At 43.4% G+C, this 14,478-nt stretch overlaps 1 protein-coding gene across 8 annotated transcripts in view; it reads left to right on the top strand.

Moving 5' to 3' along the window:
- SPAG9 (sperm associated antigen 9) overlaps positions 1-4,309 on the top strand; it is a 58,811-nt gene extending 54,502 nt beyond the window's left edge. For 4 of the 8 annotated variants that reach the window (XM_064675988.1, XM_064675989.1, XM_064675993.1 and 1 more), the window contains 4 exons: positions 310-348; positions 1,218-1,394; positions 1,744-1,881; positions 3,699-4,309. In XM_064675988.1, the coding sequence (XP_064532058.1) occupies positions 310-348; positions 1,218-1,394; positions 1,744-1,881; positions 3,699-3,814 (470 nt within the window). In that variant the 3' untranslated portion in view covers positions 3,815-4,309. The remainder of the gene's footprint in view (positions 1-309; positions 349-1,217; positions 1,395-1,743; positions 1,882-3,698) is intronic. The other 4 variants (XM_064675991.1, XM_064675990.1, XM_064675995.1 and 1 more) reach the window with 1 other exon arrangement.
- Positions 4,310-14,478: the final 10,169 nt, after the last annotated feature.

The raw sequence follows: 14,478 nt of genomic DNA, 5'->3' as shown, positions 1-14,478 counted from the left end.
TTTGGAGCCTCCTGCCAAGGAAAGAGAGAAAGGGGAAACGTTGCTAATCAATAATAAACTTTAAACTGATAAAGCACATGACAGTGGCAGTGCTTTTGTGGTCCATTTTGTACTGAAACTTCTATAACAAGATGCTGTTCTTTGTGACTTTTGATTGAATCTTCTGTAATTAAATATCTACTGTTTTTTAGGAGCTAAAATTTTAAGCTCTACCTTATCAAAAAACCAAAATATGAGTGGTGGGTTCTCATTAATCCTTCTCCTCTACTGTCATACCTATCCATTTCCCCTTTCCTCCTTTCTCACTAGCTGTAATCCTCCACCAGGGACGTTTACTGGGGCTGCGGGGTAAGTGCAGATCCTGAACAAAAACCTATTTTCAGGCTTCTAATAGCCACTTCGAGGCTGTTTCCCACTCCTTTATAGATTTACCCTTTGTATGTTCCTAAATGTTTTTCCACTTGCAGTTACTGCATTGCAGCAGTTTTATGTTTGCTAAATGGCCACCAATCTGCTCAGCAGTTTAGCATATCATCCTGTGTTGCAGCTGAACTCTCATACAGACTTTGTTTTTCTTCCAGCCAATGTGATACCACATCTTATAACTTTGTCATTAATCCACATCATTTGCTGTCTTGTTACAAATCACTGTTTCTTTCACTACTTTGATAGTCTTTGGAATGGAGATGGCTTGTATGTCTAGCATGAGTACTTCTCTGTTTTGATGGATTTCAAAACTCAGTAAAAACTAGATGTAGAATTGTAATATAGGGTAGCTCCTTTGTGCCCACAGGTGGCTATTTTTAGAGAATTTTTGCTGGCAAGGGGATACCCTATGATTAGTTGGAATGCAAGTGTCTTTAATTATATGTTTAAGTACATTGAATTTGCTCACCCTGAAACACATTAGAGGTATTTATTTTCTATGAAAGATATAGTCCTTTCACAAATTATTTTTTTTCCAAAAGTAGGATATTGAAATCTGGTGTTTATGCTAGACTAATAAGAATCCTGCTCCATTTTCTGATGTACTTAAAATAACGAAGCATGCATTCTTTTTCTTTCCAGCTCTGTCTTGAATTGGCATTGCTGCCCTCCTGTTTCATTTTTATCTAAGTTGGCTTTTAGCTTTTAGATGGTACCATAAGGTTTCTTAACAAATAACCGCTTCTGTCATTTGCCTTTTGAAGTCGAGAACAACTTCTCTTCTTTTCCAGCTAATAAAGCAGCAGCAGGCTCTGGAAACCGTCCAGGGAGTGTGATCCGTGTGTATGGAGATGAGAACAGTGACAAAGTGACTCCAGGGACGTTCATCCCCTACTGCTCCATGGCACACGCACAGCTTTGCTTCCACGGGCACCGCGATGCTGTGAAGTTCTTTGTCGCTGTACCAGGTGAGGTTTTGTCACCATTCTTCAAATGAAGCTGGGTTTTTTTTTGTCTTTATTTTCTTAGTTAAACACAGTGTTTAGAAAGGGTGTAAAAGTCATTATATGAAGTCATACATTCAGGAACAATATATTATATTTCGTTTACAAGACTTGTCTGATTGCTGAGTGCAGTGCTGTTTAATGGGAGGAAAAGGGTTTGGTCACAAGTAAGTGCTTTGCTTCCATCTGAAAAAAAAATACTGTGGTGAGTACATGCCTATTAATAAGGCAGTCAGTGCTTTAGGCATTGTGTCATCCACTTGATTTTATTCTGTGAGATATGGCATAAAAATGTATTCTTTTTTTGATCCAGGTCAGGTTGTTTGCCCACAGAGTAGCGGTGGGACAGAGCTAACAGCTGATAAACAAGCCCAAGAGTCCTTCAACCAGAGTCCCTTAAAATCAATGTTGGTGATAAGTGGTGGAGAAGGATACATTGACTTCAGAATGGGTAAGAAACCTGAGCTTAAAATGCGTTGTAACTTCTTCATACTTTGAAGGTCATTAACCACATAATAACTGCTGCTGTGATTGCAGAGTGCCTTTGTGTGGTCAGTATTTACAGGTTTTGTACTGCAAGGGTAGAAGTATTTTTATCCTGAGACACACCTTCAGCTTCTCCTCAATAAACCATGACCTTTGGGATGACTGTGTGAAAAGTTTTATTTGAAACTCTGCTTTGGAGTCATGTACCACCTTACTGTTTATGCTTTCAGTCTTCCTTTGACAGATTTATCTTCTGTCTCAAACTGCTGGAAAACATGTCCTTAGTTACTTAAAATGCAGACTGACTATAAAAACAAGTCATGCATTAAGTGAAGAACACTCAATCTAAAATTTACTCATTTTTGAGTGAGCAAGGGAAAAAGTAGATCACTGTTATCTCAGCATGCCCATCTTGTTTGATCACTGCTTTTCTTGGATAGCACTTTTGTATGATCTAGCCCATAAAAGAATTCTTGTTGTAAACATTATTTTGTTTTAATTGAACTCTTTGGGGAAATAAACTGAGAGCAGTTGTGGTTCTGTGCTGGAGACCCCGACCAAAAAATACGTAAAAAGGTGTCGCAACTCTTAAACCTGGTTTTGACCTTTTGCCTAAATCTGTCTATAGTCTTTCAAAACCAACCAAACAGCAAAACAACCCACAAATACCACTACAAAGGAAATTCCAGGAAGGCCAGCCCAAATTCTGTCATCCCAGTCAACGACAAACAGGTTCCTGCTGGTAACCCTGGCGGAGCTGCACGGGGGCAGGGCTTGGGGCAGTTCTGTGCCACACTGCAGTGAGGACTAAACCTCTGCACTTACTCCAAGGCAGCTGGAATAGCCACATTCCAAGTGTGCATTTTGCTGTCCCTGTGGCATGAGGCAAAGCCATGAACTGAGTGTCAGTGCTGCACTTTCATTAGCTCAGCCACTGCCACGTGAGCCCAGCAAACTGGCTCAAGAGCAGCTTTGGGCTATTGTGTGTTTAGATCCCTCAGCCCTCCAAAGGAGTTTAACCAGAAAACCAGCCAGACTGTGATCTAACACCTTCCTGAAGGTGTAGGTCAGTTCCTGTTTCATCTGATTAAACTGTACCACGAGACTGCCTCTGGACTGGTGGTTCTGGCTGTTTGTGTGCAGTTTTTGGTGGTTGGTCTGTTTGACCAGGTTTGATCCCAGTTGGCTCCTGTCACCCAGAATTCAGATGCAGTTACAAAACTGCTCTTCTCTTTTGAAGAGCAATAATGGAGAATATGCTTAAGGCTGTCTTTGCCAGTGTGTGCAGAGTTGTGACAAGCTGGGATAACGGGAACAAGAGGAAAGAAGGGGGAAAGTTTATCATAGACATAAATGTTGCATTGTCTCAATTACAGCTCTTGTTCCAGAGCATTTATATGTTTATCCCAGCACACTTCCTTGTAGCAAAACCGTCTCAGAGTCTGCCTGGGTGGTGCTGCAAGTTTGCAAATTAGGTGGTTGTTTCTCTGCCTTAAAGAGTTCTAAGTAATGTAATGTTTAGAGTATGGATACTTACAAAACTGCCATTAATTTTTGGGGCTAGAACTGAAGAATATGGCCAGCAGAATACTAAACTCTGAGATACACACTCTGTTTGTAGTGTATACATTCCCAGACTTTAATATGCTTTTATATGAGCATTTGGTAACTACTGTCTCTTCAGTGTTTTTCTTGTAGACATAGATGTCACTTGTCTCCCTGCATGTGGTGTTGATGCTGTTCTGGTTATTGGCTGCCTCAGTCAAAGCTGTTGTTTTCCAGGTGATGAAGGAGGAGAATCTGAACTCCTTGGAGAAGCTCTACCACTTGAACCTTCTGTAGCCAAAGCTGAGAGGAGTCACTTGATAGTGTGGCAAGTCATGTGTGGCAGTGAGTGAGCCCGTAGGATGCAGCTGGAGACCTTAAAAAAACAAAAAAGAAAAAAAAAAGGAAAAAAAAAAAAGCTTCTGCATGTTTTTTTTTATTTTGTGAACCTGTTTCACTACATGATGTTGAAGCATTTCTTTGCTGTTTAACTTTATATTGCAAATCTGTCATACCTTTAACTATACAGGAATTAGCTTGTGCTGTTTTACTGCACCCGTGTTACATGGAACAGTATAAGGAAATCAGATCTTTCTCCAACTGATGTGCACACCATAGTGAGCAGCTGAGGCATTACTTTTACTGTACCACAGCAACCTAATGTGTTCACTTCTTTGGTAGCCTCACTTGAGTTTGGCTTTGTTACAACTGAGCTTCATTTCACTGTATAATGCATTGAGTAAAACAGCAAAGTTATTCCCAGAGTATTTAAAAAAATGGACAAATTATAAGATGGATTATTAAGACTCATCCAAATATTCAGTGAGGGCTAAAGCAAACTGTATATTTCAGCTTTTGTTTTCAAACCTGGAAAATCTTGCTTACGGTTAAAAAATCTTGTGTTAACGGTTTAATTTCTTACATTCATCCGAGTTTTTGGGGAAAGAGGGGACTGTATAGGAATTAAGAATACAATACTTAAATAAAAACATGTTTTCATTATTGAATCTTAAAGTTTGAGAACTGCTGCCCTCAGTAATAAGCAATTTTGAGCATAATATTTTTCCATCTCCCTGACATGGAACAACTGTTTTCAAAGGGTATTCTTAGGATGATTTAAATTGGAAAATAACTGCAAAAGTCTTGAACAGGGGATATGTTTTGTTCTTTTCTTGTCTTAACTCCTTATGTCCTAAGCACTAGAATGATCTTCTCTGCCTAGCTGGTCAAACTCATGAGGCACTACATGTGTGAAGGTTAAAGACCTCGATTAGAGCATGAGAAAAGACTGAGAGTGTACAGGAAAAATGCATTCTGCCCAAGTGAGATCGTAAAGGAACTTTAGTGCCAGATGATTAGGTACAAAATGTATTTTTTGTAGCTCCATACCCCAATTTAGTTAAAAAAAAAATAAAATAAAAATTTAGCAACAAGATTATCAGGTAACACTAAGATTGAGAAAATTAGTGAAAGTCAGGAGACTCTAATATTAGGCTGACATTCTGTCTACTCACCATCTATTTTTTTAACCATAAGTGTGAGTTGAAGACTGTCTTCCTTTTGCATTGAAATTTCTACATTAGTATCAGACCTAAGTTAAACACTTCATAATTTCTGTACTTCAGAATATTTAAAAACCCAGATTTGCTCTTTCATTTTGTCTCTGGAAAGTAAAAGTTTTGAGGGGTTTTAATAAACATCCAACATTTACCCCCGAAAGGCTGGGACTGTTCAGATTGGCAGAGAAATTCAGTCACTTGATTATGTGAGAGAACTGAACAGTTTCAGAAGAGTAAATATAGAAACACTTTTTTAAAACTGCCTAAACATTTTTATGCAATAGGAGCAGTTCTGGTCTATCAGGCAAACATGTGTTTATATATTTTCTTAATTTTTTAAATGAACACATTTAGCTGAGGTCTATTGTGTAAATATATATTTAGGCAGCTTTTTCAAATGCATATCATAGCTGATAAACCAGAAAATCTCCATTCAGGTCTATTGGTTAGATTTATATGTATAAATACTTTTTAAGCGACATATTTTGTACACAGCTGTTCCTCTCGTAAATATGTATTTAGGACATGAACTATGTAGTAAAAATCCTTATTAAAGATGTCTAATATCTTGGTAGTATTTTTCTCTTCAGAATGCCAAAAGTGATGAGAGCATGTTGTTCATAATTTGCTTTCCAAATTCATCTTTAACGTCACTCTTAAAGTACTTTGGCTTGAATATAAAGTCTGGAAGCTTATTAAAAAATATACGAATACAGGAAGTAAACTGAGTCAACACTCTTAGACCTATTTTAAACTTATAGGCATGTATGCTGAACATGAAGCACATCTGAATTAACTTATGGGATTGGATGTCTAAGAAAAATGCTGTCTAAACTTTTACTGTTGTGCAGAATCTTCACTGTGAGTGGTGCAGTTTCATTGCTTTTCCTGCCATTTTCTTCAATCTCATTTTTTTTTTTTTTTCCCTCTTTGGGAAACACCATCTCCAAAGTTTTTTACTCACTGGTTGATTGTCACATTCTCATGTTCTCAGAAAGAAAAAAAAAAAAGCGCACAATTCTGTTCCTTGGTTCTCGTGTGGGGTTTTGTTTGTTGTTAGAGACGAGCTGTTTTCTCTGAACGGCGTCGCTGCTGCAAACTGGAGCAGCTCAACCTGGCAAGTGTGTACCTGGTCCTTTGCCAAATGGTCCACCGTGCCATTTTAGCCACCTCAGTGGGCCAACTCTTGCAAATATTTCAGAGAATGATTGTTTCTGTCCAAAAGTGGAAGGGTTTTAAAGCAGACAATAGTTTAACTGTGTACCACTGTGGGTGTAGATAAAGGCATGTGCACTTCTCTGTATTTCTCATTTAAAAACTCTATCCCCTGTCCTAAGGTACAGTAGATTAACTGGGTCCCTGTTGCCATCACAGTGCTCTGGGATGTATAAGCTCTCCTTAGGGTGGCTTTGAAGGGTGAATAAAGCACGTAGAGCCCAGGCACTGAGGTGACAATACACCCCTCAAATCCGTCTCAAGAATGTGTTTATGCATACACTCGTGATTAAAGCATCATATAAATAGGAGCTAATCTCTTGATAGCTACAGCTTGTTAATAGTTTGGAAACATTTCGAGCACAAAATATGCAGCACATGACTTGCCTGGGTAGGGGTGTTTGCATGGTGAAGGTGAAGCTGCATCGTCCATTCCTTGGGAAGGCCTTCCTGCCTCGGATGGGATCGAGCTGACAGAGCGTAGACACTTTATCATAGGCTGCCTTAGTAACAAAACAAATGTTAAATCTGTTTTATTATACTAACTGTTCTAAAGAACGTGTGTCTTTTAAAAATGCTGTGTAACTGAATATTTATTTCCATGTGAGTATTATAAAAGTTACCAAAGGATTAAACCTGACTTAGCACTCTGTAAGTGGCCCTGTTGAGGTGGGGTCTTGTGAAGGCCCCGCTCTGTAAAACGAGACACGGTAAACTCAAATACAGTTCTTTAGGGAAATTAAATGTTTTGGTTTTCTAACAGGGTTATGCCATATTGTAACAACCTATGTTGCACCTCAAAGCATTTTTCTATACACTAAATGTCTCTCCCGCCCTCTAACAAGATTAAGTTTCCTTTATTAATTTTGTTGATGCACATTTCTCAATCTTTTAAACATATATTTTAAACATTTTATGGTCTGTAATTTTGGAAAGTTTTGTCTGTTGGACACTTTACGCTGAATTTTACTTGCCTCTGTAATCTGAGATGGATACTACAGCGTTAAACTTGCTGTCTGTTAAAACTTGAGGCTTCTTTTCTGTGAGCAGAAGAGCTCATATAGCAGTGTAGTTATTTCAGTATTTATTTCTATTATTGAATCCATGGGGTTCAGAATGTAACTTTGTACATGAAATATATATAAATATGTATATGAAACATGCATCGGATCTGTGTGTTCTTTGTAGTCTCATGTTAATTCCGCAGGGTTTTCGTGCTACCAGAAGGCACAATAACTGGGGATTTTACACCAACAGCTGAATATTGCCATCATCACTACAGGTAGTGATATATTTGAGTCAGCCTCTGGCCAGTCTCATCTGCTCTCTCATACTGGGCCCAAGCAAAAACTGTGAAGAACAGCTTGGTTCACTGACTGGCTCCCAAATGATGCCACGATGTCTGTGCCTACCGTGGGATATGGATCTGGAGGAGATCTGCCTGATGCAGCTCGGATGAAATGGGTGCTTGCACTAAGATTTATTTCTGAAGTGTTTTTAGCACGGATTTGTCAGAGCTCAAATCCTCCCTGGTTGCTACTTCACAGCAAAGGAAACGCTGTGGTTTTAAGGCAGAAGAACAAGGACTTGGTGACTGCAGAAACAGAACACTTGACCAGAGCCAGGTTTTAACTTTTCCCTGGCTCACCTGCCCCTTTCTAACCATGTTTGCCCCAGCAGTGTGTGTTGGTCAGTGAGTCCCAAGTGCCCCTGAGGACACCTGGCTACCCTCGTTCTAGGGGGTGGCACAGAGAGACCCTGCTGGGCTGTGGTGGGGGCACGATGCCCTCAGCCTGCCCTGTGCCAGGGTGTGTGCACTGTCACTGCTGCTGCTCTGAGCAGCAGCAAAGGGCCCACGAGGAGTTGTTCAGTACCTCTAGGACATAAATACCTCAGGCTTGCATGTGCAAACACAGGAATCCTCCATGGCTTAGAACCACCAACATTGTACCAACTGGAAGCTTTATCCCCCTGGTGCTTAAGAAAAGCACTGTAATTTTTGCTTATTTAGTGCTGAGTTTTTGTGCAGGATTTTCACCTCTCCAGAGCACAGATGTACTGATGAATTTCCCTCTCCTTGCAGTGTTTGTTCTGGGGCTGTGTCCGTTCCCAGACAGGTCACACACTGCACTGTGCTAAGGCAGTGTGTGTGTGTATTAATTGGGAAGAAGCATCATAAATCATCACTGGAAATGTTTCAGCTCTTCTGGCAGCCCTGGAACCCCTCAGGTCTGTGCATAAGTAATTGAATTTTTCAGATCCTGTGTTGAGAGAAGTGAGAATAGAGTTGTGAACTAGGCTAAGGTGTTACAAATGATGTATGGAAACAAGTTTTAAGCCATTAGTAACACCAAACCCTTCTGCAATGGACATGGGATAATAGGAAAAGCACTGACCCTTTCTGAGTCAGATTTTTAAAAAGTTCTCTCAGTTGTATTAGTCTCCTACACAAAGAGGTGTTCAGATCAGAATACATACACTGTTAATAAGGATACAGGGAGGGAGACTGTTTCAATGTGAATGCTTTAGTTGAAAAATACTTCTGGGCTGGGAATTAAACCTCAAACTTAATGAGGGATACAAATTATTACCCCCAAAACGTGGGATTCTTTTTGCCATCGCCTTCCTTTTTCAGCATCCTGAGAGCTGGCTGAGGAATACAGTCTGGAACTGATATTGAACATCCTGATGATCCCTGATGCACAAGTGCCCCTTAATTCTATGTAAAACAAGCTTTGAGGGGCCTCTGGCCTTGGACCACACTCCAGCTCATGGCAGGACTCACTGCGATTCTGCCTCACACATAACTCCTTGATAAGCTATTTTGAGGGGACGAACCCAAGATTGCCAATTGCTTCCTGCTTTTTAAAACACTTCATAAAATGACAGTGGGAAAGGAGCTGATGGGAAAACATGGATTGGTGTTTGTTATCTGCAGGAGCTTCTGGCCAGGATGGAGCCCCAGGGGCGGGTGCAGCCCGAGTTGTGACACAAGATGGTGCTCTTACAATTCAAACACAACGTGGAGACCGAGAGAAAACTCATTCTGCTGGAGTATTCCCTTCTCCTGGCCTTTGTCTGAGCATCCAAGTCTCAGGTTCCCTCTAACAGCTCTCCAAGGTGAAGCTGTTGTGTCAATGGTCCAAGGAAGGAAAGAACCCGAGTGTTTGGTCAGCACAGAGTTCAGGAGATGCTCTCCCCTGCCTTTACCTCTGTGGAAGGTTGAGTCGAGCTGTTGGGATTTGTCTGCCTATGGCTGCTCCAGAGCTGGGATCTCCAGCCTCATTCACTTAATGCTTAGGAAAGGAAAAGGTTTTCCTTCATCAGACAAAGGTCCTGCTGGGCAGTGGGAAGGAGCCAGGTGGGGTGGGGCAGATAAGGGTTCTTGGCACTACAAGGGCTGAGCAGCTGCTTCCCAACATTCCCCTGCCTGCTGCTTCTCCAGCCTTCAGGGAAGTTCTGTTCCAGCTTGCAGGTGGGATGTTAAGGACCCCCTGCATCCATTCCCTGCCTGCAGAAGAGCAGTTCCCAATCCATGAGTCAGCAGCAGGTCTGGCTGCAGGGCTGAGGGGGCTGATGCTCCTCATATCTTCCCCGGTCCTTCCCCAACCCTCCTTCAATGCCAAGGGATTTGGGACATGCGAGGGGTGGGGGGTGTTTCTGCAGCGAAAGGGAGTTGTGCTGCCATCTCCTGCTCCTGAACGTCACTGTGCCCAGGGCTGTTCTAGGCTGTCTCAGCTCTGGAGAAAAATTTTCTCTTAAATGAGAAAAAAAAAAAAAGGAGGGGGGAGAAACAACAAACCACCAAAAAAATGGTGTTGGAAACATTCCCAGACTTCACATCTGCTTCTCACTTCCACCTTTTCAGTGCATGGAGCTGAGATGGGAGCCCAGTGTCCTGGTGGCCCTGGGGCCCTGCCCTGGCTCAGCACTGGCAGGGATGGAGCTGCCACCAGCCAGGTCCTGGACCAGCAGGGTGACAGTGGCAGCTCGTTACTCCAGTGTCATCATTAGGCTTTCCCAAAGCCTGGCCTGCAGACATGGGAGTCTCTGTTTAAACTTAAATTAGGCTGATGCTTGCTTTGAGTTTAAGGACAAAAAGAAAGCTGATGGGTGCTGCCCTGGGTCAGAGCACATGTCCTGGTGTCTGGTCTGACAGTGGCTGAAAGCAACACCTGGAGGAGGGAGCAGGAGCATGGGGAGGTGACCCACAGGTCACCCTGGATCCTGCTGCATCTTCAGACTGGAAGACTCAGTTTCTACTTTGTGGAAACAAGTGGACTGATGGAAAATGGTGCAGCTGTCTGCATCCCAGCAGGAATAAAAAGCAGGAAATCTGAGAGCTCATTGGTTTGCAAAGGCAGCTGGAATACCTCTGGATACTTCTCTGAATGGGGTAAAAATGAGAGTGATATAAAACTTTACACTTGTTCTACCACTGCATAGGTGCTCCTGGCAGATGCTGTTGCAGGGATGTGGGTGCCATGTGTGGCTCTGTCCCTGCTTACTTTGGGCATTTGGATTCTGCTCCTAGGATGGCAGAGAGATGTCTGCAGGGATGAGAAGCACCTGGATCAGGTGTGAAAACTTTCAGTCTTTCAGGCCAGACCTGGCAGTGGTGTGGAGTGGGTAACAGCACAGGGAAATGGTGTTAAAGGCTGATGGGGGAGGCTGAATTCAGGAGAGAAAAGGTGCTGAGGACTTTTTTGGCTACTAATTGATGTGTTCAATGAGTGAACAGCAGGATGTGTGCGTGGGTGGGGAAAATTGAATTCTTGTCCAAATTGCCCAAAAGGTAATGAAAGTCCCTGAGATAAGAGAGAGGTGAATTGTGCAGCATCCACAAACCCATTAGAGTCTGGTTGACTCACTTGCAAATAAACACTGTGTGGGTGCTCAGTAGCAAAAAAAGCTCTTCTGCCCTTTGCAGATGTTCCTGTGTCTCATTCCCCTTGGGGAGAGATGAAGGAAGGATGGATGGATGCTGCAACCTGAGTTCCTGTGCCCAGCCAGAGCTCAGAGGTTTGGGGAGCACAGGACCAGATCCCCACAGTGGCGTCGCAAACTCAGCACCAGATATGAGGTACCTTTTCCTTGCCTTGCTCAGGGCTCTGCAGATTTCCATGTGTGGGAAGACAAAATGAGAAAGGACATTTCCAGAGGGAAGGATGGCACCAGGGAAATCCTTGCTACTGTCCAACTGGCACTACCATCACTATAGGAGTAAAGGCTTCATGCAGCGGGGGTAAGGAAAGAGTTTTGCTGCTGTTTTGGTAGCGGCCTGCCGTCAGCTGGACACAGCAAGTCAGGTGACTGGATTTTGCAAGGAGTTTTAAGAGTTCTCTGAACCTTTCAGGGGGCTCAGAATGTCATTTCACCATAGCAACCTGCAATATAAAACCCAAAATGTCAACCCTGGGCCAAAGCTGTGGCTGAACTGCTGTGAGTGAAGAGGTGGGAGGCCAGCTCCAGGGCACAGGGCAAGGTGGATCCTATTCTGTGATTCCTGTGGGGCTGCTCTTCCTGGGACGTTACAGATCTTTGGACCCTTCCAGTCCAGGCTCCACTGCCATCCTGGTTTGCAGAAAGCTCAGGATTGTCAAAAGCTATTTGGCATTGGGACAGTAAGTGTTCTTCCTGTGTCAGGGCAAACACCAAGGGCCAAGGTTGGGGTGGGGTTTCCCCACTGGGCACAGCCATGGTCCTCTTGAGAAACTGAAGGCTGGCACTTCCTGGCTCTCCTGCTTCCCAGGGCAGGTGCCCACCCACCCTCCAAGCTCCCATCTGACTGAACATCTGACTGCCTAACTGTGCTTTAACAGAACCCAAATCAAGAAATGCTACAAAAAGAGCTTAGTGGGGCGCTGGAATAGGAGCCCTCTCTAAGGCCAGTAGGAAATTACATAAGTCGGTAGGTCATAGCTCTAGCTAAACCTTTTATAGGCCATAAATCCACATTTCCTGGATTTTTATAGCTTCTGGTTAAAAATATAAAAATGCTTTGTGATTGGAATAAGCCAGTTGATCATCTCTTGACACAAATACTGTGCTGGGAAAAGCTCCTCATCCCACGAGTAAGGGGATGTACATCGGGGGATGCTTCTAGAGGAAAGATGGGCACAAGCAAAAAACAAGGCATTGCCATGTATGTTCACACTTTAATCAAGGGATTTGGCCAGTGCCACATCACCATATGGAGACATGACAGTGTGCCCTCCCTTTAAATAGTGTCAGCATCCAGCATCTCTATTTCTGCAGGTTTTATGGCCGTGGAGAGGATGCAAGATCCTACTGGCTTTTAATGGCTTGGAGTTGTTCAGAGAGTTTATTTGCACGACAGCACTGTGCTTTCTGGGATGCTTTAGGAAGTGTAGTAATTAAATGTTTTTATCAAACTTCCCACTTGGGGAATGTTAAACATTTTCTATCGGTAGCTGCAATTCAGGGACTGTCCTGCTCCATTCAGGGCAGTGACAAGTGCTGGAGCAAAGTGCCAAGAGCTGAGCTGGTGGCCTGAGAATGAGCATCAGGCTGGGCTGTGCATTGATCCTCCTGGAGCAGGTTTGAAATCCAGTGTAGCTGCTGGATGAGTGGCTGTGAGACCATGGTTTGGTACGTTTAGTTTCTGTGGGGTGCTTGGGGAATTTGGGATTCTCCTCCCAAACATGACCCCTGGACTCAACAGCCTCAAACTTCCAAGCACACAAGTGAAGTCAGAGCACATGATTTCAATGGGGCCATTCATGTCCCCATGGGAAGCATCTGCTTGGTTTCTTGTGGGATTAAGAAACTGCAAGTCTTTAATCAAGGGTGAGAAGGGAGGAGAGAAATAAGATGTGCCCTGAAAATGCCACGAAGTTCTTTATCACCACAGAGGAAGGACAAGAGTGGCAATGATGCCTTTAGACTTAAGGAGCTTTGTCAGTGCTGGGTGTCTCTATCATAATTCAGATAACTCTCTGCTGCAGTCAAATACATCTCAGGGTCTTCTGGGTGTCACCCTCTCAAATAGAATCATATAATTTTTGGTTTGGGTTGGGAGGGATTTTAAAGATCAACCATTTCCAACCCCCCTGCCACAGGCAGGGACACTTTCCACTAGACCAGGTTGCTCAAAGCTCCATTCAACCTGGCTTTGAACACTTCCAGGGATGCTTCCTACGTCTAAGGCTCTTGCATTCTTCCCCAAAGAAGTCAATGAATAGCTGTAATTGTTAACATGGATCACTTCAGCTTGGAAGCTGGAAATGGTTCACCTACCCCCAAGCCCTTGCCTGCTGAGGGATCAGCACAAAGCCAATGAGCATTTGGTTCTTTCCTTGCCTTGGTGGCTTTCCCCAGAAATCAGGACCTGGCTTTCCCTCCCTGGGTACCACAGCTGGGCTGGGTCGGGATCAACTCTCCAGAGTATCAGAAGGTCTGTTAAATGCAGCAGTAGCTTGTGGAAACAAACAGGAAGAGGGACCTGTGGAGGCTCTGGAGGGATCTGTGTTATGCCTGAGGCAGGTCAGCTTTTCTCACCACTGACTTGGAAGTAGATTTAAATGTCAGAGATAAGGCATCCCTTCATCTGGGGCTTTTCAAGAGGTCACGCAAAGCAAGTCAGGACACTCTTACCCTTTTCACAGCCAATGTCTGTAGAAACCAATTTTATTCCCTTCTCATTTGCAGTAATCTCATGAGGCTCTTACCACATCTCTTTCCTGGTCATCCTCTGCCCACTAACCCTGGCTATCTCCCTCTCTCCTTATAACCCCCATTTTCTGATTATTCCCATCCCTCTCTGGATTTTGCCTCCCCAGTTCAGCCTGAGCAGTGCTGAGCAGAGCATGTCTAAGGTGTGACAGTCCCCAGGAGATTTCCTAAACCATGTGGCATAGGGGACCCTGCTGAGCCTGCAATCCTCCCTTGTTCCCTAGTCTTTTCCTGAGGATCTCCTGCCTACCTGACTGTTATTTTTTGCTGAGGGGTTTTTATTCTGCCTTTGTGATAACTTTCATCTCAAACTCCGCTTTGACTCACTTTAATATTGTTACTATCTCAAACCTACTCCTTGTCACATATTTGGGGAGTAGGCAGGAGACATCCAAGACTCTGAAGCCAAAAATAAGGAGAATGAGAGAAAATAATATAATGACTTTGAAGCTCTTCTGACTCCAACCCAGTCTCGCTCTGCAGCCAGAGGTGCCTGGGGCTCCAGGCACCCAGTGGGTGCACCCTCAGAGGTTGAAGAGCCATGGCCA

This window comes from Pseudopipra pipra, chromosome 19, assembly GCF_036250125.1.
Source record: "Pseudopipra pipra isolate bDixPip1 chromosome 19, bDixPip1.hap1, whole genome shotgun sequence".
NCBI lineage: Eukaryota > Metazoa > Chordata > Aves > Passeriformes > Pipridae > Pseudopipra > Pseudopipra pipra.
This window is presented reverse-complemented; position numbering and strand designations above follow the sequence as displayed.